Genomic DNA, 27,562 nt, shown 5'->3' with positions numbered 1-27,562 from the left:
CATACACTGTGCACTCAATGGAAAGTGCCATTCCATCTCAATTGTGCTTTCTTTCGGTGTTCCCAAATTAAATTAACTGCCCCTAAATATGCTTTCTTTCGGTGTTCCCAAATTAGGTTACCTTCTGTTTAATAACTGCCCCTAAATATGCTTTCTTTCTTTCAGTGTTCCCAAATTAAATTACCTTCTCTTAAATATGCTTTCTTTCCGTGTTCCCAAATTAAATTAATCTCTTTAATGTAATACGCCTTTTTACGTCCAATGCACTTAGTCCACATACCAGTTAAAACTTTTTTATTACAAACTTTTTTTTATTGCAGCTTGATATTCCACTTGTTCAACCATTTTTGTTTTGTTTCATCCAATAATTTTAGCAAAATCAAGGCCACATGAATGGAAGCAGCAGAATTGATACTAGAAAAAATTCTTGTCCAGAGATGGTCAAAGGCTGTTAAACCAAATTCCAAAGCCCTGCCTGCATCGCCTATCCACATTGACCTCTGACGTGACCAGGCCACCACGGTTCGAGACTCGGGACCCTTAATTCACGCTCAAGGGAAACCCTGATATAAATAGCGTCGGGCATACTGAAACCAAGAGAGAGAGAAAGGAGAGAAGAAGAAAGGGGGAGGAGAAGAAGATCAGATCGGAGAAAATGATAGAGGTAAATTGCCCAGACTGCAAGAAGCAGACGGAAGTTGTGTTTGATCATTCGGCAGGAGACACGGTGTGCCTGGAGTGTGGGCTTGTGCTGGAGGCACACTCGATCGACGAGACGTCGGAGTGGAGGACGTTCGCTAATGAGGCGGGGGACAACGATCCAGTGCGTGTTGGAGGGCCCTCTAATCCTCTGCTCACCGATGGCGGCCTCTCCACTGTAATTTCCAAGCCCAACGGCCAGTCTGGAGATTTCCTCACGTCCTCGCTTGGCCGCTGGCAGAACCGCGGCTCCAATCCCGACCGGTCGCTCATCATGGCCTTCAAGACCATCGCCACAATGTCAGATCGGTCAGTTATTTTTCTATCTTTTTTTTGCAAACCCTAGATTTCGACTTTTATTGTTCTTGCTGGATTGCCGATCTCATTAAATCGCGGACTTAAAGTTAACTGCTTTTTAATTTCCCTTCTTGTTCTCAATTAATGGAAAAAAACTTCATTTGAATTCGTTTCATTGTGAGGCGATTGGTCGGCCAATTGGTTTGTTGCTTTAGTTATTGAGAGGGACATTTTTCTTTTGATCATTTACATCCATACGAGTTGTAATATGCAAATCGCATTCCGAAATAACCTCCACAGGAAATTTTTCTTCTTCTTATTTTTTTTTCTTAATGGCGTTTGGTTTTAATATACGGAGGAAGCTACGCAACCGACCAATTGCTTCATAGAGTTAAATTTCTCGTACATGCTCTGGCAGGAGCATGGTCTCTTGGGCCTCTTGTGTAGCATCTTTGGTCTGGCAATCAGTTTTTTGCTTCATTTACTGCCAGGGATTTTTTCCTTAAGATATGATATCAATATTTATTAAAATAACTTGTAAATATTCATTAAATCACTCGGAAAATTGTCCTCGTCCGGAATTTATGCACCGTTGGCTTAATTTGTTTTTCTCGGGCCTTTTTTTATGGTTATTTTAAAATATATGGAGGATTGGTGCAGCCAACGAATGTCCCTCAGCCTTTCATGAGAGAGTTAAGTTTACTTCACCATGCTGAGATTATGGCTTCTCGAATCTCTTGTCTGTCAACTGGTCTGCCAATTAGCTCGTTGCCTTGCCTCTAGCCACAATCATGTTAAAAATTAAAACAGCAGATGGAAATTCACCAGATAGCTTTCAAAAATTGGCTTTTGGCATCTCTTTATGGTTGCTTTTTCTGCAAACTAGTTTGTTGCTTTTCCTTTAGACATTATATTAATGCTCGTACAAACAACAAATGGAAATCCATCAAATGATATCGAGATTGCCCTCCACTGGAATTGTTGCTCTCTTAGTTTAAAATTAAAATTTTATTTTTTGGGTTTTTTTATGGTTTTTAATATTAAATTTTAATTTATGGAGGAAACCTGTCCAGCCAATAATTTGTCCCATAGGGGGCAGTTAAATTCACTCCCACATGCTAGGAGCATGGCTTTTGCTGATTGTTGTAGATTGTTGCTTTATTTATTGCCTAATAACAATGAAGCTTTTTGATTGCCATCAATTCCTAATGTTATTATTGTGGATTCAATGCTGTAGCTCTAGGTAAAGAAAGTTGAAGTTCTACGGAAAGGTGTTTGGGGATCTTAGTCACACTATCCGCTATTTGCACTATCATAATCCACCTAAATATCTTTTACTCTTAACAATGATAGCAAAGTTCTTATATATTCTATCAACAGAAAATGCTACATTTTCAGTTATGATAACTCAAGTTTCAATAAAATTGTAGCCTAGACTGATTATCATTGCAACCAAAGAGTCTGCTTCCACCAATTGCTTTGAAGGAGACTTTCTATTTAAAATTATATCCTTAGCTAACAAATTAACTAGACAAAGACTAACATGAATTTATTTGTCAACCTCTTCACCAAATAATAAACCTGTCACAGAATTTTTCATGGAGAATCTTTGTGGAATACAAGTCATTGAAACAAAAATATGCTTCTAGTTTCAGTTATTTACTGGTGAACAATTTGCAACAGAATCCAGTGAATTGTTCTCATTGGAACTTGCAACACCATGATTTCTTATCAGTCTGTTATTTTTAATGCTCCTCTCTATCTTGAAACTAAATCCTCTCCGGTCTTTTGATTAAATTCCATTTTCTTCTCGTTTCATTTATTTACAAATGTTCTTTCAATTTTGTTTGTGTTTATGTGGCTTTTGCCTGGGAGATCTTACAATAATCAATTCACTTGTGCTTTCACTGTTTTGTGCTCATGAGATCATAGAATACTAAATAGGCACTCATTCCACTAGTGTTTGGATGGTCAAGACTATTAAAGAAAATCACATTTGTCCAATCGCACAAGGTTTGCATGATCTTGTGCTAAGAAGATTACTGATATTTCACTTTTTCTAATGATGTCTATGTGGTTTAACTTCTGTGCCTACACGACCAGAAAGTTTATCTCATTTGACAAGTGTTTATATGTTCTTATGCCTGCAAGACTATAAAAGAGTCTTTATTCCAGCACTGTTTACTTGTTTTTGTGTCCACAAGGCCATAGAACACGGTCATGTGCCCAGGAGACCATGAAATAGTCTCTCATTTTACTACAATATTCGTTGTCTTTCCTGTTCAAGACTATGAAATAGTACTTCATTTCAAAGACTGCCACATGGTATCTTTTTTAATGTTCTAACATCGGCAAGACAACATGCTTTTCAATTTGATTGTCTAGCATTCATGAGACCACAATATGATTATTTTTCCCGCAAGAACTTAGATTGTTTTACCCCTTCTTTTTACCTTCTCTGGGCAATTTCGGATAGCTTAACTCACAAGCCTGTAAGGTAACTGTAATGTCCCCTATTGGGATTGCCCTAAATCTTGCCCTTATTATTATCAAAACTGGTCGCTTCCTCTCTTTATGAATTCTGAAATTGGTTATGAAGTTTGATGCTCCCTTGAATGGATCGATTGATCTTCTTCTTGGTTTGATGCCTTCTTCAAATGTTGTCTCCTTCACTTTATACCCTTCATGGAGACCAAGGGTCACATCTTTTGGTTATGAAAAGATACAATTGTTTGGCAACACTGTTGCCCTTTTACTTCTTATTTAATCTTCACCTATCTCTCACTTCTCAAATCTGTCTTTACTGCTTTTCAAATCTGCATATATTCCATTCAAGGTCTGCATATCTTCCTCTTCTAGATCTGCATATTTTATTTTCTTCTTTCCTTCTCAAATCTCATTTAAGATCTCTCCGTATATTTATGCTCTGAATCTGCTCTAGATCTCCTCCAATTCCACTTCCTTTCCCTCATTCCATTTGATCCCTCTTCCCTTTTATATCTCCCAATATGAGGGAGAGGTCACACCTCTTCATCATGTATGCCCTTTGGCAAAAGACACAACCTTTCACAATCCCCCCCATTGAAATGGTACAACCCTTCATAGTTTATGTCTTTTGAAAGAGACAACCTTACACACTATTAGCACCCTTTGAAAGTGTGCAACCCGTCATTTCCTCCTCATTTCCTCCTCATTTCTTCTTCTATTTATCCTTCTTTTATTCCTATCCTCCATTCTCTCTTCCTTCCTCTCCCCTTTTTCAAATGAATTCTTCTCAGTTCTCCCTTTTATATCTTATGTAATGTCCCAATTTATAAATACCCAAATTTTTGCCCTAGATCACAATTTTAATTAAAAACAAAGTAGGGTTAGTGATACCTTTCACTTTGATTGAGATCCTGCAAACAAGTTAGGAATCATTTACAATCATAAGTCATAAAATAGATCTTTTAATTAGAAATCATCAAACATATATTAGAATTATAAATCTAATCACAAGATTTCTTAAATCAGTTTGAGAAGGCTCAACCATAGAAGAGCTAAGCTAGGGTGACTTTATAGGGTGCCCTAGAGATCCTCTACCCTAGGTCCAAAGGCGGAACACTATCCCCCCTTGGTCTCATGTGACCTGTGCCATCCACATGAGGTGGAATACCTAGTGAGGTGTCCTATAACCATTCCCCTCAATCTTGCCACTTCTATCCTACTTCCCGTGATTGAACATTCTTAATGCATTCATTTACCATGATAGAGAGCCTGAGGAGCATTCACAATTGGGTGCTCTGGAAGTCCATCCTTTCTAAGCCCAAAGGCAGTACCCTTTGTACCCCTTTGGCTCCATGGGACTCCCCGGTCTTATACCATGAGGTGGCATGCCTAGAAGATGACCCCATCACCATTCCCCTACTTGTAATTCCCCAGTTTCTCTATCATGGCTGGTTACAGCAGTCAGACAGAATAAATATTCATAACATCTTATCTCATAATCGCATATTTCCTATATCCTTACATTAAACCAGTCATAGATAGTAACACACCATGAATCAACAATATATTTATTATGCTATGCCAGGTAATTATAAAGAGCAATGCATATTAATTCAGAAGTATGCAGATATACACAGAATTATTACATTATGTATGGAAATCCATACCACAACCAATATATAAATTTCACTGCTGAGTATTATATCTTCCTTGTAATTCGATTCCCTTCTTCCTTGTGTGTCTTTGAACTGCTGGATCTTGATTATATATATATATATATCATTCCATCGGGTGTATAGAGTAGTGTCTTTCCTGCGCGATCATGACCGATGGGGGGGTTCATGTTTGTTTATTTGCCCATCACACCTCCTCTCACCTAATCACCTCTTTTAATTTGTGCTTGTTAATCACTCTATCGTTTAATGCCGAGTTACCCATTGATTAATGCTTAACTGTCCCATTGGTCAAGGGAAGATCGCTGTTCACAGAGGAGAGAGGCGATTCATAAGGCAACGCTCCTGGTTATGGACATGATCAATACACAGTGGTTATGTTTCTGTTCAGGTTGGTGATTACGGGCTGCTGTAGACAGTCTTACAATTAAGAAATTGTGAAGTCTCACCATCGTGAGACAATTTCTAATCAGATATTATCGAATCTGGTTGGGGTCATGACAATTACATTGACGCCCTACAGCAGAAGAGCTTCACTGGCTGTATTTCAAGTTAAGCCATCGTATGATGTGCTCTGATGTTTGTTAATGAAAAAGATGTTCTCTATTCCCATGCTTAAGTCCTTGTGAATCCTTTATATAGTGGATATAGTGGATTTGCTACAATTTTTATAGAATTTTCAAGAGAGTATATCATAAGGTACGGGAATGGACCCAAGATCATGCAGGCTAACTTCGTACCCCTCAAGCACCTGTAGGATAATTTGAATATCCTTGAAAATTTTAACATGCCTCTGTTGGCCTGCTTAGTGCTTAAACCTATAATCAATTTATTTGGTGTCTAGGTCATCAATGATGTAGCCACATCATGATCAGATATGTCTTTGCTGAATTGTTCAACACCCAATAAAGGTTAGTCTGAAACATGTGCATCAAATCATGTATTTCTGTGCACCTTACATTTCACTACATGATTGGTTGGCTTTTGGTGATACTTGTGAAAAGGCGTATACAATCCATTTATTAGGTAAAAACATAACTACAATCAGTCATTAGCTTCATGAGTAATGGGTAAAAGTTAAAAACAGAGGCCCCTTGCTGCACAATAGGATGGCAGCAATTGGGCCTTCTCCCCAGTGGTCTGATGTAAAGTATGAAAAAATATAGAATGATGGAATTATTAGCCAAAACATTTTATATCTTTTCAATAAGACATGAGCCTAGACCAAGATTGAACTCCCTTGTATTGAATAATTTAAACAGAATAATTGCGTGCCATTTGAATTAGTCCTAAAGTTAGAGTATCCATTATCGCTGTAGCATCATTTGAACAATAATTTTGACCTAATGTTTAGAAGTGCTGTCCAGAGAATATTGTATGGAATGTTTAGAATATGCAAAAACTTCCCCATAAAGTTCTTGAAAACTTAAACTTTGGAGTCTTGTGAGCGCACTGCCTGTTGGTTGACAGAAAAAATATGCTTAATTTTTTCAATATTTTTGAAATGTAGACCACAAATGTGAGCCAAAATTTCTTATTACTGTATAGAATCTGCATCCAGTTGTATTTGGTAATTTTCACATATGCTATAATAGTCCTGATCTTGTAGCAACTCCTTGACAATTTTCAAATACTAGAGACACTGAAATAATATGTGGATTCTGCAAGGCACTAATGAATTGCCTTCTTAATGGGAAGATGAGTCTTGAAGTGTGTGTATTATAATATATGAAGCATAATACAATAGAGTTTTGTATTCAGATTACACATATGCCACATATATGTACTATGCATTGTTACACATGACAATTATGAAAGGGTTTAAGCTTCAAACCTCACTGGGGAGTTTAATGTTTTATGAGAAGTTATTTGTTGTGGTTGAACTTTGTTTAATTCAACATCTCTTCCTTTTCACATGTAAAGTTATTTCAAATCTCAATACCTTTATTTGTGGGAATATTGAAGTTGAAATGTGAGTGTAAAGATATCTATAAGAAGTGTAGGCAGAAATTTTTTTCTGCTAATTTCTAGCTTTTTTTTAATTATTGCTGGAAAATTGTGCACAATCATATTTTTGTTTATTTTGTTGTTTAGAATGATATTAGATAATCAAGTTAATGTTGTGTTTATAGCATTACATTTTTAAATGGTATTAGTATGACTTGTATTTCATTCTGGGAACATTGTTTACTTCTAGATGGATAAATAACTATTTATTGCAAAGTAAGCTAATTTACATACACATAGGCGAGTGATTTATACAAGAATCGCAGAGGAATTCAACAAAGTTATAGAATAAGGGAATGATTCCAACATATTGTCGCTTTACCTGATTACAAAGGTTCTATATAAAATCCTTGATGGCTGCCAAGTAACTACATTCGTTAGCAACTACTAAAAATTACATATTGTAACTATCACAAGCCAACAAGGTATTATCGTATCTGCCGGTAATAACCAAAACATGACTAATATAAATTATACTATCTACATAGGATTCCAGTCATCTCAAACAATTATTACTTCTGCATTGCCTTCTTCATCTAAATTTGCTTTTATGGTTGTGGGTTTGTGATAGTTCATATCTTGATCTCTTTCAAATTTGTAAGCAGGCATAGCATCCAATTCACTTATTAGTATTTTATATATTTAGGTGAGAATGTATTAGTTGATGGTGTCAAACATTCACCATGATTTGGATCATATTGCATTTGGGTTGGAATAGTTCACAATCTTCATTTGTAAGTGAAGCAATCCACTAAAGGGACTTTTTTTCATCTTTGGAGTAAGGTTGGAGTCCTAGAAATTCCCTTGGCATTCAACTTCATAAGCGTTTTGCTTTCTCAATTGGTGTTCTTCATGATCCGAATTTGAATCTAATGAAGCTGCTTCTTCGCTCACTGCGTAGTTCCTTAAATCAATTACATCTGTCCTTCCCCTATTTTTAGTGGACAAGGTATTCCTTGTCCAGTTATGGTTAGTTTTGGCTGTTACTAACCATCCTCAACTTAACAATGTATCATAGGCTTTTTTGTGCAAAGAAATGACTACAAAATTCAAGAAAAATGGTTGGGTTTTGATCAATACCTTTTGGGCCATTATAACCCACAATACTTTATTCCCTCTTGAACTACTCCTACTGGTTGAAAAGTTGGTGGCTAGATGGTTGGTTTGTCTACACTCTTGCAGGTATCTCTAGATGGTACATTTAATCTGAATCCTCTTTCAATGATCGTATTTTTAAGATTCTTCCCAAGAATCTCCATCTGCACCACTACAGATTTCTTCATGAAGCTCTTTGTCAATAGCATAGGATCTGTCACTTGGCCACCATGTAGTGGAGGCTCTATTATTATGTCAGCATTCTTCTCTTGGACCATCCTTTTCTCTCTTCGATTGCAGCCCTCAATTTTGGAATGCTCTGTAATAGATCGGCCACCTCAATTTGTATGGTCTTTTCTAGTAACCCGTCTTGCAATATTTTTATCCAATCCTAGCCTTGTAGAAGTACTTGTTTGTTCATTGGAGCATTGGTATTCCCTTGTCGTGATTTGTTTTATTTCTATTGTAGTTTCATGAATCCCTTTTTTTGTATGAAGGTTTGGGTATATTGCCTTCTTTGTTTGGGCTTGGGCAACAATCAATACTTCATTCTTTTGCCCTATGTCAACCATGTTGATGCTAGCTTTTTACTTCAAGCAATTGATGGCCTTGTGGTCTTGGTGCACACCATGTACTGTTACACAATGGTCCCTTTTTGTTTTGGTTGTTATTTTGGCATTCTCTTGCTATGTTTCCCCAAGTTTCTGAGACAGGGATGGCAATGGATAGGGGGATGCATTTCAGGTACTGGAGGGAGGCCATTTTTTAGGGGAGGACATGGAACGACTATTAAAAAATGGGAAAAATTTAAAAAAATATAGAAAAATTTCAAATATTCATATGATAGCATTGATAAGGCAATCATCATAAACATCATAGAACCTTAACACATAATATTAGAGTTCATTTGATATTTTGATTTCATAGAAACCGACGCACAAATTAAGTTATAACAAAATTTTATACATTCATTGACAATGTGCATATATACTATATAACAATTACATCAAAATGCCCAAAGGTTGCAAGTTTCAAGTACAAAATGACAAAAATGTAGAGATGTGTAGCTGTCCCTAATCAGCATCCCCTAACATTGCGTCAAAATTGGAGTTTGAGTTATTGTCACTAGAAAAGGTTGTCTCATCTTGATGCAATGGAACCCCAAGCAATACATCATTTGCTTTCTCATGATCAACCTATGTAGTATCTTGGAGATCAACATCCCAATGTTTAGCTGGAGTCTGACAATACTCAGGTGTCTATTGATCTTGAAGCCGCAAGGCACCATAGCCACCAGCTTATCCGATCATGTAGAGGTAATCCTATTCCTCTTGATTGACTGGAAGAAGCTATATGTAGACCAGTATCTCTTTGCAACAAAGGAACTAGCAACTTGTGAAAGGAGACAAGTGGCAAACGTCCTCAACTTTGGTGCATTCTTGCCATGCCATGTCCACCATCCATTGGGGTTGGTTTGAGCTAATTTAGCTCTATCCATCTTCGCCTCCAGTCTACTGAATGTTGGGCCATTAAAACTCACAAAGGCTAGCCACCGTGCTCTAAGTTTGTTAGACTCCTCCTTAGTATACATTTTCCCAACGGCCTTTATGAAGACTTCTTTCACCTCTTCATCATTAGATGGGGGCACTCTCCCAGGTCTTGTTGCATACCATTTGGGATTTAGAGCATACGATGTCATATGAAGTGGGGTGTTCATGGTGTCCCACTGTTGTGTCACAATTGGTCTAATGTGCTCTTCATAAAATCCCAAATTTGGGCTATGAATTGCTTGCTTTGTTTATCCAAGCATGCCATTAAATGTCTCATCTTTCTCAAGGCTAGGAGAGTTTGTATCAGCATATCTTATGACTTGCACAATAGGTGAGATAAAGGAGCAAATACATCTGAAAAGAATGAAAATAATGTAGTAAATTTACAAGTTAGAAACTTAGAAACAATAAAAATTATAAGATCAGAAGTTTAATAATAAAATCAGCAGTTTATTAATTTAATATCAATAATAAAATGAAAACCATATATATAAAACTAAAGTCAGCAATGTATTAGTTAATGATAAATTAAAAAATTAATTTCTAAAATCAGGAAATTAATAATCAAATCAGCAACTCATTAAAAATAAAGAAGTAAAAAAACAACCACCTCTTACCTCATTGTGGACCACCAATCACCGTTGAGGATTTTTTGTTTGACACTTTTTCCTTAAACTGTTTCTGAGATTCTGTTGGCCGTATCAATGATGTTTCCGAATTTTTCGCAATTTTTGGGGATGGAGTGGGGACATTTTCAACCGGTCCTCATGTCCCCAAGACATTTCTTGTCTGGGACGCCCCTAATTTGGCTGGTGTGTCCTTGAGTTACACAATTCTCTTGCAAAATGCCCCTGTTCATTACACAATCAACATTATATGATTCCCTTGGGGTCATATTGTATTCGACTCTTACTACCTCTATTGCTATTTTTGTTATTAAATCTATTATTGTTACCTGTTCTATTTTGATAGCCTTCTAGAGATGCATTGTTGTTGTTTTGGGGCTTCAAGGGTGTATTAGGTGGAGTGGGTCACTCTCCTTGTGTAAAGAACACTTGTGTGCTTCTACTTTTTAGATTGTATGGGTAGTCTTTAATGAATGATCCAAAATCAGACAAATGTCACAAAACAACTTTTTTGGACAATCAGTTTTGATATGTTTTTAACTCTTGTATTCCGAGCACTAAATTTGTTCTGTTTTGTTTTTTCAATTTTTCTCTCAAACTTTAATTCTTTCATCATCTCGAGAATGCCCCTTCTCAAGGCTTATGCTATCCTAGTTTTATTATCACCCCTCCCATCCAAACTATCATCTTCATTTTGTTTCCTTTTTAGCTTGGGAGGACATTTTATCTTTCCTCACGATATCCATTGCCCTATTATAGGCTCCTGCATAGGATGAAGGTAGTACCGTGGTACTATTTTCATTTTTTTTCTTGATGAGGGGTTAAGTTTTTCAATAAATCATCTTTTCTTCATAGTTTTAGTAGGTTCCTTTTCTAATTTTATCAATGATTCTTTGAGTCTATGATTATAAGCTCTTATATTATCATGTTTATCTTGTTTTATATTATAATTTTTTCCTATGATTTTGCTATCATCTCGCAACAACTTGAACTCTCCTTCAAATGCTTTCGTTAATCTATCTCATGCACTTGTGGAAGCAGGTTCAATTTCAATATATATTAATCAATGGCTATATATATTAAAGTGGTCAGAAAAAGTTGTAGCTAGTATGTACTATGATCTTGGCCATTGCTGTCCAGATAGTTGCACAATTCTTGCAATGTCTGATGGGATCCTCAGATTCATTACTTGTGAATATAGGCAATTTTTGCATTTCTGTGCTGGTGCTTGATGTTGGAGTCACTATGTTTTTCTTTTGATGCAACTCTAGTGCTTGGAACCTGTTAACCAGAGAGTTCTGATCTGGATGTTTTGATGCTTCTCTCACGCTCTCACCCATGTGAGAATTCTCAACTCATCTTGCAGCTTCAATGTTCCACGCACTTGTATTTCCTTCAAGTTCACTTTTATATACCCTTAGCAGCCCTTGAGTTTTTGGCTTTGGTTTCTTTTTCTTTGATTAACAACTCTTCAATGCTCCAATTTTCGTATGTTTCTCTTTTCCCATTTTGTGAAAGAATTCTTAGACTCCATCTCTCAACTTTGCTTGTCCTTTGGATTTGCATGGTTGGGGTTTTTCAGTTTTTTTTCTTAGTCATCTCTTCTCTTTTTGTTTTCCAATTGTTAGGATTGTTTCATCTTTTGTTTTGCTCCTTGACTGCTTTGTGATCTCTTCCTTCTTTTACATGGGTATAAGGGCATTGATTATGGAAAATGTGGCACTGGCCTATGTTTTGTTCCTCTTCTTCTCATTAGCTTCTATCCTCCTAATGTTGTCTTGTTGTCAATGTGCTTCACAGTCTCGTTTAGCACATAGATTTTGGAGTATTAGAAAATATTGTGCAAGAAGTGTGGGAAGATGGTCAAGGAATATATCTACCTCTTTACTCACTCTTAGATTATCATACATTACTTCTTGATATATTTTTTTTTCTTTCAATTTCCTTTTGTATGTATTTTTTCACAGATATGTCTCACAAATAGACTAGATTTTCCATAAGATCGTCTTATGGTTGATGATTAGATTCCATTGTTTCTTTAACTGGCTGTCCTACTTATATAGCCTTGTTTTGTTCTAAGCGATTGTGCCAAATGTTTACTCCTAGATGGATAAAGTATAAACAACTATTGCAAAGTAAACTGATTACATACACAAAATGATTCAAATGAGAGTTTTGGAGAAATTCAATAGAGTTACAGAATGATATCACAATTGTTTCATTTAGTCATAGATACTACATACTAGAATAAGGGAATGATGCCTACATACACAAAATGATTTAAATGAGAGTTTTGGAGTAATTCAATAGAGTTGTAGAATGATATCACAATTGTTTCTTTTATTCATAGATACTCTTATACATACTAGAATAAGGGAATGATGCCAACATGTACAAAGGTTCTATATAAACTCAATGGTTGCAAAGTAACTACAACTGTCTACAACTATAAGTTTTTTATCTTTATTCTAACTACCGCAAGCTAACAAAACGCAAATAATACCATCTCAAACATGTCCTATATGTAATGGTAACAATTGTACTTATTTGACAGGCATTGTATTTGAACATTTTGATCTGTTTCTAGTATTTCTACCATCAAATAGAATTCTAAGAGATATGAGTAGTTGGCTACATGTTTTTTATGGTACTTATAACATTCAAAGTTTCCTGATGTTGCTTAATGGATGTGCTGTGCAGGTTGGGTCTTGTTGCAACTATAAAGGTATCTATTTTTAGTATTTTTGTGTGGGGCTTGCTTCGTAGAAACGTATTTCAAACATTTGTATTTGTGTTGTTTTAAAGAATTTACACCATGTTGCCATATCTATTGTAACAAACCTTTATTATATGCTATTGTTTTTCAGTAAAAACATGTCAAAAATATCGCACTTGTTGGTGTTGGAAACAAGCCACACCCGGACCGACGATGGACTGGTCCAAGAGGGGCCAGTAGCTCAGTGGTAGAGCACTCCAACAGCGTTATGGAAGGTCCTAGGTTCGATTCCTAGCTGGTCCATGTCTCAACATGGTATCAGAGCCAGGTCCAGGCTAGGAGCCCCAAGCACACAATAAATTAATTAACCTAATTCTAAATTTCTGAGTTTTATTCAATTTCTGAGGTGTGGCTTAAGGGGGGGTGTTGGTGTTGGAAATAAGCCACACCCGGACCGACCGTGGACTGGTCCAAGAGGGGCCAGTAGCTCAGTGGTAGAGCACTCCAACGACGTTATGGAAGGTCCTAGGTTCAAGTCCTAGCTGGTCCATGTCTCAACAGCACTATGGAGTGAAATAGGTTGACTTTGAGTTTATTAAGTATTGTAATATTATAGGGTTTTGTTCCTGTTTGTAGGTATCATTCTTAATATTCTTGATGTGCCATTCAAGATTCCCAGTTCAAACTTATCTTTATGGAGTCTAAATGTGTGCCTATGCTCCACCTATTTCTTTTAATTGCCCTGTTCATCTCAAACATTTATTGAACATTGATTATAATGAAGAAAATAGATGTATGCTATATCATATATAAATATCTTATATGTAGCTATTGCCTTGACTCCTTGGAGGGATCAACTGATGTGCTTTTATATATATAGGGCTTACGAGTTTTATGGGGCTTACAAGTGTTTTAAATTTTTTTTTTTTCAAGCGGCTAGAATTGATTCAATTTGCATCTATGGATATTCTATTTTGTGCATACAATCTATTCATGGCTACATCTGGCCTTCTTGGGAAACGACGTAGTTATAAAGAATCTTTATTTTTCAAACTTTGCATGATAGAATAAATATAGGTGCATGCTTGTTGTGTGTGTGTGTGCTTACATAGTTCCTCCTATATTTGTCATATATTTCTTTAGCATACAGGATGTACATGTTTATATGGCAACTCTGAGTGTTGCATGTCTGCATTCTGCTAATTCTGCTGCAGCCAAACCTATGATTCTTGAAATATATACATCAACATGGAATGGAAGAGAAACACAACAACCGAAAAAACAAAACAATCCATGATTAATAATCCCTTTATTCTCATGGTGCCATTGGCTAAAATACACTCAAAACAAAATTTATATTAAATCTGGATTTGAAAATTTTATTTCTTAAATTTTTCATACATACACATATTTGTACATAGATAAATTCCAGACTGATAAGCAAAAACTCTTTTTGAATTAAATATAAAGCATCAACAGTACGTGATCAGTATAACAAAATTGAGAGCTCAAAATCTGGGACAAACAAGTATCCCAGCCACAGTTTCAGCTGCCATAGGAGGAAAGTAGAAAAGACCGAGCATAGTTCAGTAGCAGTTTACATATCAGGATATATCAAAATATGATTCTAGGTACTAAAATCTATTACAAATTAATCATAGACAATTTCTCCTTCAGGTAGCCTGTTGTTCCCCAAAGGAGGAACCCAGGCAGTCCATCCATAAGCACCTTCTTTCCAGACCTCCACAAGCCCATTTACAATCTGCTCTTTGAAAGGGTGTACAGTCTGAGCTCGGATCTGTTCTTCTTCCCTGCGAACCACATCCATCCTGATCTGCCTCTGCTCCAGGTGGTGCTTGAACCTCATAAGGGCCTGCTCAAAGGTGGAATTGTTGCTGTCAACCCGATCCCATGTAAAACCATGTGAGATCTCCTTTATAAACACCGTGGTGGATCCGTCATTGATCCATTGATCAAATTTGTGCTCATCCAACCTGAGGACCACCATAACCTGCAGGGAAATCAAATGGAAAATGAGCCTCCTCAGAGACTCAGTAAGGTTCCTAGATCTGCCATCAAAGATATCATCATTGCGAAATTTCCATATCAGCCATAAAATCTCTAAAGAAAGACGAGACCAGAACAGATTAGCCATTTTCTTGCAACCCTCAATGAATCCAATGCAAGCATAAACAAAAGAGATGGACATTGCATCAAAATTAAAACTAAACAGCTTCCAAACTTCCTTAGCAAAGTGGCAATCACAAAAAATATGCTGCACAGTCTCAGGAAGCCGGCAGATTTTGCAGAGATAAAAGTTGCCCTCATGGTCTTTCAATGGGAGTTTATGTAACAAGAGCTGCCAGCCCAAGAATTTCTTCTTGGGCTCCGATGGACCCGCCCACAATATATCCAAGGACCTGTTCCATAGTTTCAAGTTCCAATCAAGATTCCAGATGCAATTCAGATGGTTGATTATACTATCTGAGTCCACCATTGTGTTATAAATAGTCTTGGCCTTAAGGAGAGAAAGGGGGATATTATCAGCCCAGCAGAAGGACAAGGGGGAGGACCGAGGGAGGCTGGGGGGAGCTTGCACCAAAAAGGGTGAGAGAGCATCCTTCAGCACCTTATGGGTCCTGGATTGAGAGAGAGGAATACCATATCTGTGAGATAACTCTCCCCAAGTGATCAATAAGCCATCATGAATAATGTCATCAAAGTTCCTAATGCCCCTGTTATACCATTTCAATGCAGAGTAGCCTTGTAGTGTGGCAAGAGGTTTATTATTATGAAGGATATTCCACCATATTGACCTATCACCAGTGATATGCCCCTTAACAGCAAAGAATTCTTTATTTCTGAAGTACTGACTCACAGCCTCCCATGCTCTCCACAAGGACTTAAATACCTCCGATCCAGAGGGAGTGACCTCAAACCTTCCTGCCAGCAGATCACAGAGGGAGATTTTTCCACTTTTCAGCCTTCTTGGGGATAGACCTTAGAATATTTTGCCTTATTAATACTTTCCAAGGTTCATTCCCTTCAATAGCCCTGAGAATACACTTTGATGCAAGGGCAATTCCTTGGAGCTTAAGGTCTTTGAGCCCCATACCCCCTTTCAGCTTATTCATCACACACCAATCCCACTTAACTGCATGCTGTTTTCTGTTACCTTTACCATCAGACCATAGGAAATTCCTGATTTGCTTTTGGATGTGGTTAAACTGATAATTGCAAAATAGCCATGCTGAGGAAAAATAAATATTGTAGGAAGATAGTATCTTCTGACAGACTTGGAATCTTCCGGCTAATGACAGGAAGTTCCTATTCCACTTAGACAGTTTTATATCAATCTTGTTCCTAATGCATTCCCACATCTCTTTTAGGTTGGGGGAGACAGAAAAGGGTATGCCCAGATACCTTACAATTTGATTAGGACCTTCCCACTTCAGTGAGAATCTGGAGAACCACAACGGGGGGGTCTTTATCCCAGCCAAGCAAACTTGATTTATGAAGGACTATTTTGCTCCCCGAGGCTTGGCAAAAAATGTCAATATTGTCAAGTAGAGCAACTAAATTGTTTTCCTCTAAAGTCATCAAAATCGCTGTGTCATCTGCAAACTGTACATTCACCACTTCTTCCATATTATGGAGGCATATTATTTTAACCTTGGGAGTGAACTCATAATCTTTCATAAGGTAGTAGAGAGCATCAGCAGCAATAACAAATAATGCAGGGCCAAGGGGACAACCTTGCCTTATGGATCTAGAAAGGGGGAAACTCTCAGACCGCAAACCATTCACTTCCACCATAGCATTAGCATCACATAACAGAGTTTTAATCATTCTGCAAAATGAGTTAAGGAACCCCAGACAACTAAGCATATGGAGAATGAAACCCCATTCAATCCTATCATAGGCCTTTTCAAAGTCAATTAACAACATAGCTCCCTGTTGATCTGTTTCTTTAGCCCAATTCAAGGATTCCCAGCATGTAATAAGGTTTTCCAATTTGTACCTCCCTTTAACAAAGCCTGTCTGAGTGGGCTGATGATCTTAGGGAGAATCATTTCCAACCTAGCAGCAATTGCCTTGGCCAGAATCTTGTATGAAACATTTAACAATGTGACGGGCCTCCAATTTCTGAGCAGGGTTTTGTCCCCATCTTTCGGTATCAGCTTGATAAGACCTTGGTTAATCTCCCTACCAAGGGTGCCCAATTCAATGGCTACTTTATACAAGTTATAAAGTCATCTGTGACCCATTCTATATTCTTCTTATAAAATTCCATTGGAAATCCATCCGGTCCTGGAGATTTATCATTATTCAGGGAGACAATGGCATTTTCAATCTCCTCCTTTGGTAAAGGTCTGCCCACCATATCCAAGTCTTTCTCAGTTAATCTCCTTGGTATGAGTTTTCCAATGAGGCTCCTTGCCCTAATCTGATCCTCTCCCATTTTCTCCGCTGTAAAGAGGTTTTTGTAGAATTGAACAAAACAACTAAGGATAGCATGTGGTTCAGTAATGTTCTTGTTATCCTCCCATATGTTATATATTCTTTCTTTTGCTTCCTTCATCCTTAACATTTGGAAGAAGAAGATAAGCAAAAACTCTTATGATTGCATTTGCAGTTTTTACGCACTCTTACAGAAATCCTAGTTACCAAGTTCAACTTTAGTTCACCTAGGACATAAAAAAACTTTAGTAATCAATCCAGAAAACCCCAAAACATGCGGGAACACTCATTCATTTGCTTAAAACAGATATCAGGTGCTTTAGCCAGACAGTGAGGAACAATAGGCTGAAATACAAAAATACTAAAATTTTGCAAATTACTTTACCGGATTAGATTTTTGAAAACTATCTTCTTTTTGACAACTTCAGGAAGTTGGGGATCAATTGTAGAAGGTTTATTTCTTAGCTTCTTATATATGCAAAAAAAAATTTAATTTTATGAAATATACAATGTAGGACTGTTTTCCACACCTCAGTATACATAGAGTTACCAACTTTTCTATGGTGTCTATCACATCTCCCTATGAATAGAATTGCGAACCACTTTCCTATGTTGTTTACCACATCTCACTATGAATAGGATAACCAACCGCCTGTATATTGTCTACCGGACTACCATACCTCTCAAGGTAATATTGCATGCCTCTGCTATGAATAGCGTAGAATTGTTGGGTATGGAGCTAACCTCCTTTTAAATCTTGTAATTGTAGAGTTTACAGTCCCTTTAATATCTTTCCACTTCATTGTGCATTTCCTTTTACCTTCCTTTGCAAAAGAAAACAGGTACACAAACAAAATAGAACCAACAAGAAGGCTATAGAGCAAACAATATTCACAAGTCCAAACTTATTGCAAGCACAAATATTCAAGAATTCATAACATACCAAAAGTTGATAAAATTGTAGTCATTGAGATTTTTTTTTCAACTTAAATAATAGAACTATAGAGTTTGTTGTCCCTTTACACCACTTCTAATCCCTCTTTCTCCCTCTCATTCACTCTCTCATGCAACATTATTGGTATTCCATTTAAAACACAGGAAGGCAAAGAGAAGGAAATGTTTGCATCTTCAGCATGATTTGCAAGAGTGATGTTTACAGTTGATCTATAACACTACCAAATGCAGTATGAATATATTATAACCTAACATACCAGATAATTGTAGATGAAGACCTATGATATGATATGAGGAACACAAGAAAGGCAGAGAGCCTGCTGAACAACTCCTTGAGGGCTTGCTAACTCTCTAGCCCTTGAAAGTTGGGCAATCTTAGTGGAGAGTGTACAATTAGTTGATCTACCTTGGGGTAGGGCAACTGAAGGTACTGAAGCCTCCCGAGGTGAGCCAAGAGGCAACAGAACATGGGAATCAACTAGAACCAGCTGATGAGGACAATACTCCCTTTCACCAGAAGCATCCACATTATTCTCAGGATGTTTACATGAATAATCCACTGGTAGAGGTTTGTAAGAAAAACAAGATTTATATTGAAATGCAATATTTTTGTAGTCCAGTGGCTGCTTCCACAAATTCTTGTCAACTTGTAACTGAACCTTCTCCAGGAGACCAACCAAAAGATCCATCTCGACATGGAGTCTTGCAAAATTTGTGGGAACGGAAGCACATCTAGGAGCAACACCCAGAAATTTACCCAAGGAGTTACTGGTAGTCGTTAACTTTTTAAGCTAGCTGGTAGCCAATATTGTAGAGGGAGATTTGGAGGGCAAACTAAAACAGGGACTAAGAAGAAGGGGTCAGAAAATAGAAATAAATCAAGGAACCAAGGTTTCATACATAATATAGCCTTACCCCATGTCCAAGGTCCAGAATTGAGGATAAAATTTCAATCCACCTCTGATCCACGTACCGTAGTGAAGAATCCCTGAGCAAAGGGATATATTGCTATGTCTTCGGACATTGATGGTTTCCAAACCCTAGAAACCTGGGCATGGAGATCCACAAGCTGAGCCAAAGATGTTGAAAGTTGAAACTCACAAATCAGGGCTTAACTCTCAAGATGCCTCCAGGGGGCAAGGGTAATTACTAATATTAATTTATTTGCATTTTAAAAATTTAAATATTTTTTTATATACATTTAGTTTTACTAATTAGTAGCCATCCCTGGCTCCCTAAAATCCTGTAGCTTCTTTTTCTGTCACTACAGGCCCCAAAGCTTGGTGAAACACTGGAATGGGATTTCAAATTGCATTGAAAACCTGCAACTGGCTAGAATTTTTTGGTCACATTTTTAATTGAAACATGCTTAATTAAAATAACTTACATCAGGCCTGGACAAAAACCAGAATTTATTTACCAAAAATCAAAAGTTAGGTTGCTGTGATTGTAGTTGCTTATGAAGTTATGAATGTTGGTTTGCTATAAGAATATTGCACAAAAAGTTAAGATTTGAGGTCAATTAGGGGATGAAATTAGGGTCCTATCTTGAGTATTTGCCATTTGTGGAAGTTTTTTCAAGCAGTATTTTTCTCTCTATCAATAAACTTCACCTGTTTTCTTTTTCATTTGTACTCCGAGTCAACCTTATGTGCACATTGGGATCATTAGAAAAGTCACATTTTCATACAATCAAAAAGGAAATTCTCTTCTTATGAGTGTTTTTGTGCTTAAAGGATCGAGCAAATGAAATTTACAAGAAGGTTGAAGATTCAAAGTCAATTCGGGGAAGAAATCAGGATGCCATCTTAGCTGCTTGCCTCTATATTGCATGCAGGCAAGAGGATAAACCTCGTACAGTGAAAGGTACCAAAGACATTTTCTACAAATATTCTAGATTTCTTGTCTCGCTCAGGTCACAGTTTTAATTGCTTGCTTGCTTTTTATTTAAATTGCAGAGATTTGCTCAGTTGCAAATGGAGCTTCAAAAAAGGAAGTGGGCCGAGCAAAGGAGTTCATTGTGAAACAGCTAGAAGAAGAAATGGGTAAATCCATGGAGATGGGAACAATTCATGCTGGGGACTTTTTGGTATGTTGTCATAGGCCAGTAAAGTTTAGCAGTAAGATGATAAATGGTGTTAAGTGCAAAAGCGAATACTCTTTTCTATTGTTCTTTTCTAGTGTAAAAACAATGCTCAAGTTGGTTCCAATTAATTTATTATGTTAAGTACAAGGGACTCAACAAACGCTGAAAATAGACTTTGCTCTTTTGTCATAATCCTCGGTAGGATATTTTTCTCATTATATTTATTATTTGTGTCAAGACTCAAGACCATTTCTCTAGAGATGGGTTGCATGAATTCTAATTTTTTGTTTTCTTGTATTCTTGTACCGCAGAGACGTTTTTGTTCACATCTTGGCATGAATCATCAGACTGTTAAAGCTGCTACAGAAGCCGTAAAGAAGTCAGAGGAGCTTGATATAAGGTATGCTGTTTTTTAATAAAGTGAAGGACCTAGGTGGCTCAGACCTTCATTTTGTAAAATCTGATGTCTTTAATTTGTGAAACCTACCAAGATGTTGTAGACTATGCTCAACTCTTAACAAGCTTGTTATCTCTAGGTTAGTTATTGTTTTGTGTTTATATTAAGTTTGTATATGTTTGTTTGTTTGTGGGTATCTTATGCTGTTGGAATATGCTGCTTAAGAACTTACAAAGCTTATATATGGAGTATCCGATATATTTTGGACTGTTCTAGAAAACAAGTAACTGAACTTGGATAAAGCCTTTGCATTGTCTGAACTTTGAGATTTTAGAGAGCATTTTTCCAAATGTCTTAGAAAGTTAGTGTACTTTTGGGTCATAAATTGGCAATTAACTGATCAAATTAGATTTGATCAAACCATTTTATTGCATTAATCGATTTACTGACGATCCATATTTGCATTAGAGGTTATGGTGGAAAAGGAATGCCAGATGTCAAATCTTTGTATTTATTCATGAAATTTTCATTGAGAAAAAACGTGAGCTTGCAGGATGCTTCTATATTTTCTTCCATAATGCAGCAGGAAATAATAGAAAAAATAGCAGACAGTAAACTTTTGATTATCAGCAATGAAGGCACAGAATTTGAACTGAATTTCAACCAGTGCAAATTAGTGTTTCTGAGATTTGATCAACATAGCTTCTAAATATTGGCGGCTGCCGACTTTTTGCACTCAAAGCGCTAGCCATGCCATATACACTATCTGTTACTTCGTGTAGCATGGCAGCAAGCTTGAACTTTTTCTTTAGATTGATTATATGTGAAACAATATACAGCATCTGAAAGTGTTTGCAATTCAGGTAATTTTGGACAATTTTCTTCTTAAGATTATCTTCACCAGAATTTGTGGGTGATTTTTGTAGATAATGTTCTTTTAGCTCCTTTGTTTGCAAAATCAAAACTCATTTGAACTGAAATATTCATCTATCATTTATCAACATATAATATTTCTCTCATGCAAGAAGTTTTAGACATGGGCATGCATGTCTTTCATGAATAATAAGAATTACATTTCCTTCCTCTGTTCCACATTTTTGATATGTTGGCATGATGATGGTTATGCATGTGTAAGATTTCTTTGTTGATCTTTGAGCTGGAATAGTTTTGGTTTGACTCCATGGGCCAACTTTAGTATTGACCAAGCCAAATGTTTGAAGAAACACATTCTTTGATTGTTAATGATCAAACCTAAGTATTCTTTTAATGTCAGATACGTGTTTTATGCTTGATGTACAAATGCTAGCCTCGGCTTTCTTTGCCGATTATTAATCACAGTTTGTAAACTCATGACTTGGCAAAACTTAGCAGACCCTAATTTTTCTTGGAATTGGTGGCTCACCAAAACTTGGCGAAATTTCTGAACATTAAAATGTACATAGATTTGTGAAGTAATGTTTTAAACACATAAAATTGAATTTACAGAAGTTATAAGTAATTTTCCGTTCATTTATAGATCAAAAAATGAGATCAATGCACATCATGGTGTCATTAGTCATATGATAAAAATTTAAAAATCCCTATTATTGTTTTTACAAGTTGTCATACATGGAAAACATGGGCCCAAAACAATTTATATTTTGTGCTTTTTAAAATCGGAGCAGGGCCATGGGGGTCAGGAGCTCCCAGTGGGGTTGAGGGGCAGTAACCCTTTGACCAATCTCAAATGAAGTATTCAAGACCACCTGGACTTCCAGACTTGTGAAGTTTTGATGATTTTTTCAATGTGTTGGAGTGATAACAGAAAGGAAAAATTGTGGGAAATCAATTGAAAAGGTGTCAAAGGAGAGCTGGAAGGTAAAAATATAAAAAATGAAGTGATTTCATTCTTTTCTGGGCATGGGGTCTTGTTTTGTGCTGGCAGGTGAATTTTATTATCAAACTTGGGACTTTTTGGCAGTTAGCTTGCCAAATTTCCAAAAATGCTTGTCCCCAAGTTAACTTGTAAATTATCTGGTTACAATTTTAATTTGCAAGGACTTGTGAGTCAGTAAGGTTTTTGCAAGCTTTTAATCTATGATTGATCAATTACATATGAATTAGTCACAAACGAATTGGTCTGTCATTAAATTGAATGGTTCAAAGTTAGTAAGAGAATAAAGCTTTCTTTATAATTTGAAATTTGAATAAATCTGAGGCTTTGAAGAATTTGCAATGAAATTATTTGTTCCATAAAGGCATAACTACTACAGTTCTCATGCCATGTAAGCTCAACAGAAATGCCATATACACATATACCGATTTCAAGTGGTACGCTATATTAAGGAACCAGGGAACATACTGTATATCCTATGAGGACATTGAGATTTACCCAACTGGAGGCAGAGAAGGCTAGTATGCTATTTTAATAGCCAACCCGAATAAACGACATGGTTTTAGAATGTTTTTGTTGAAGTATTATTTGAAGACTTCATTCAAAGAAAGAAGTTTTTTGAAGCATTGTAAACAATTATTTCAACAAGCTCCATTTTTTCCAACTATTTTTTCCAACAAGTATTATGTGGGTTGATGTTTGAGGTTAAAGACAACAACAACCCAAAATAAAAGATAAAAATTCTGTACAGTTGTGTAGAAAACTATGTTGAAATGATAATATTCATGCAAGAGCATAGATAAGAAGCTTATAGGTCTAGGTATTGATGTGTCACCGGCTAAACCTGCTTAAGATGTGAGAGTAGAATTATAAATTTTTTTCTTCTGTATATCAGGCATGAAAATTCAACTTCTGGTAGGCTGGGTTTGAGAGTCTTCTATTCATCATTAAGTTTGATTTGAATTTTGTTTTGACACAAATATTGAGATACAGTACTCCAACGTTGGAAATTTTAAATAGTGCTAGTTGTAGTCACGCCTGATAGGCATCTGCATAACTACAAAGGCAGCAAAGAGCTGTAATGGAGTGAGTGGATAGCACAAATTCTCTAAGATAAATTTGACAATCATTTCGATGAACATTCATTATGCCCAATTGTATATACTATATAGTATATACATCTATATTGAAACTAAATGAATTAGCATAAATCTCTTAAATACATTAATCTAAGTGACTTTGAGAGATATCAATCTGGAGGCATCTATCCAACCTATGCCTCAAATCCCATAGAGATGCCTCAATATTGATATATCTTGGCATCTTTTAGATAGATGTTCTTAAAGATATCTATGCTAGTTTTAAAAGACTTGAACTAAAACTATTTTATTGAAAGAGTCTCCAAATGTTCAAAACATTAAAATGCAAATTTTAAAATGTCTCGCTCATGGCTCAAGCTTCAGAATTGATTGGGTTTGCTCATTTTACAGTGTCATGGTGATGCTAGAACAGAATCCTACATGATCTTGCTGGTTTATTGGTCAAATCTTTCAGTATTGCTAAGAGAATGAGTTTAGTCCTCTCAGTACAATAAACTTACGAACATGAAAATGGGATACTTTTTCTCTTTGGATCTGCTGCATTTCTTCAGTTGGGGCATATTTCTAAACGATTTTAATGGATCCTTTTTAATGATGTATTTGCAGGAGGAGCCCCATTTCCATTGCAGCAGCAGCAATCTACATGATATCTCAACTGTCAGATGACAAAAAACCTCTTAAAGGTGCTTTTACATTATTGAACATTGTTGATTTTTTAATATTACAGGTTCTTTTTTCCCCATCTTTGTAAGTAATGCATGCATTTCTACACAACCATCTCAGATATATCACGAGCTACAGGAGTAGCAGAGGGTACAATCAGGAACTCATATAAGGACTTATATCCCCATGCATCAAGGCTGATACCAGATTGGTTTGCAAAGGAGGAAGATTTGAAAAATTTGTGTGCCCCTTAATGATTTAAATTAAGGACATGAGATTTAAGATTCATTTTCTGGCTATTATTTACACAGCAGCCATGTGGGAAACTGGGCTCTTGGCAAAATACTTGAATTGTTCTTAATTTAAATTTTGACATTGTTGGAGGCAAGATAGGTTGCTTGAATCAGAGCTGGCGGTCAATTCATGCTAAAATGCATTTGCATTTTAGTTGTAGTCTTAATTTTTCTGGATTACTGGACCAGTGAAGATAGTCTCTTCCGGATGAGGTTTTCTAAAGTTTGTTAAGGTGCAACAGGTAAAAAATAAAAATTATGCTCAATGTTTTTGCCTAATTGTTATCAGGGAAAGTGTAGCATCCTTTCCTTGATAATATTGGCATACAATTGTTGTCATGGAGTCTCATTCGAAATTCATCTATTTAGTTGGAGAAAATTAGCAGATTGCTGCTTAATATTATTTTCTCTTGAATATTTTGGATATCTGCTATATAATGTAGAGAACAGATGTCTGTTCTTCAAACAAGTGTAGGGACACATATTGAAGCAGGATTGAACTACCAATTTCCAAATTTTCTTTTTTGGATTTTTAATATGACAACACAATGTTATAAAGGCTATATAGAGTCGAAGCAATGATACCTTATCTGCTTTTGGTGATTTTTTGGAGCAAAGCAAGTTATGAACATGGCTGATTTGATTAATTTATCTTCAAATCATTTTGTCCCAAGTGCCTGGTGCAGTGTACCTCTGTTTGCATTCTATGCTATTTTGTTTCATTTGAATAACTTTTGATCTCCTGAATGTATCATCTCACATAGGCTGCTTACAAAATCACATGGTTAACTATTTCAGTGAAGAATAAAACATTGAAGTGGTCATTGATCAATAATAATCGGCATTTGTAAGAAATGGGGGAACAAAGGGTTACAGGTCCCCTGCATATTCGCAGTGCTATTTAACAACCTTATTTATTGAATTTGATTAGACATTTGCATTTTGCCATTTCTTATTCGACTGTATGCCGATAAGGGTGTGGCAAAAAGTAGGCTTCATAATATTCAAAGTGCCAAATCAGTTTATTCTTGACTTTGAACATGGTCAACATTTCTTAAGCTAGGATGCTATAGGACTTACATACTAGATAATTACATCATATGCCAGAGTGCTATTAAACAACCTTCTTTATAGAATATTATTACACAGACATTATGTCATTTCTTATTTCCAATCTTTGCTAATAAGAGGGATAAAAAGTGGATTTTATAATTTGACACAATGTTGAGTTACAAATCTACTGTCTACACTGGGACATTACTAACATTTTCAAAGCTAGGATGCTATTAAATTTCTCGTGAATGTTAATGTTTTCCTTAAAAGACACTAAACACTTACTGTGCATTCTTGACCGGGGAGGTTGACAAGCACTCTCAAGGGTTCAGTTAGTGAGTAGAATTAAGCCCATTCCATAATATGTTAGATTACATATCTGCACATGTACTAGAAGGATTGTACTAGGAGGGATGTAACTGAGGTGCTCAAGTTTGTTGGATTTGTTTTTTAGAACAATATGATAGAATTTTTTTTTTAGAAAAATATGATAGAATTTTGTTTTTTGTCTTAGCTAAAAGAAATAAAGTTCCTTAGAGAATGACCAATCAGAGGTTTTAAAACTATTATCGTGAATAAGCTTGACCATCAAGAAGCCTGAGATGCGCCAAGGGTATGAAAATGTGTTTCATGGCAGAAGCTATTCTGAATTAAAAACTATTTATTTTAACTTTCTCGTATTATAAAGATAAGCATGGAGCATTTTTTTTACAAGCAAGATCTTTAGATAGTTACTTACCATGTGATTTATTTATATATAATAGTGCTCGATAGCTATTTTTTTTGTATTTTTTTCTCTAGTGTTATGATGATGTCGAATTTTAATCTTTTTAATGAGCAAATCAAGTGTATATGATTGTAGCATAGGAAAGTGTGTGCCTCAACACTTCACTTTAGTTTTAAACTTTTATGCTACTTTGGGTTAATGCCTTGGCTGCATGATTCTAGTGCACGATTTCTCTATCTTGGTGCATTCACTTATCCAAGACCTAGGCCACCACTTAGACATGTCACATTACCCTATTTATGACCTTGTTGATCTAGTTCCGAGTGCTTTATTCGTTCTAAAATGTGCTCACGATTGCGATCTCTACCTCTCTTGCAAAATTGAAAAAATTACATTCAAAGGTGGACATTTTGAGGATTTGAATATTACATGGCGATCACCAAAAAAAGTAAATTCAATGTGTTTGGGTTTATGTTTTAAAGGCATCTAGGTCACTTAGAGAGGATAACACGGTATTGGATAAGGCTCAAGAAGCATACAATCTCCTCTTCTGCTCACACGTCAGTCAAAGCCTTTTTCAACCATCGATGACACTCAAGATCTCTCTACAAGCCATCAACTGACATCTGTTGTCAAGGTACATTTCAAGAATACTCTCAACTTGCCTTAACAAATTCAACAACCAACTTAGTTAAATTCACTACCATCCACACATTTGGATTCATTGCAACCCAATTATTTCTCTTTTTAGTTCTACTATAAATTTCGTCTTTTGACATGCCTAAACTGGGAGTCCTGAACTTCA

At 36.2% G+C, this 27,562-nt stretch overlaps 1 protein-coding gene across 1 annotated transcript; it reads left to right on the top strand.

Moving 5' to 3' along the window:
* Window positions 1-304: 304 nt before the first annotated feature.
* On the top strand, window positions 305-25,580 carry LOC131054931 (transcription initiation factor IIB). Its single transcript, XM_057989537.2, has 7 exons — window positions 305-1,008; window positions 13,135-13,159; window positions 20,302-20,431; window positions 20,524-20,654; window positions 20,963-21,051; window positions 24,628-24,704; window positions 24,805-25,580. Exons 1-7 carry the CDS (start codon window positions 656-658, stop codon window positions 24,936-24,938), a joined length of 939 nt encoding a protein of 312 aa, XP_057845520.1. The 5' UTR covers window positions 305-655; the 3' UTR covers window positions 24,939-25,580.
* The last annotated feature ends 1,982 nt before the right edge of the window (window positions 25,581-27,562 follow it).

This window comes from Cryptomeria japonica, chromosome 2 (assembly GCF_030272615.1).
Source record: "Cryptomeria japonica chromosome 2, Sugi_1.0, whole genome shotgun sequence".
NCBI lineage: Eukaryota > Viridiplantae > Streptophyta > Pinopsida > Cupressales > Cupressaceae > Cryptomeria > Cryptomeria japonica.
This window is presented reverse-complemented; position numbering and strand designations above follow the sequence as displayed.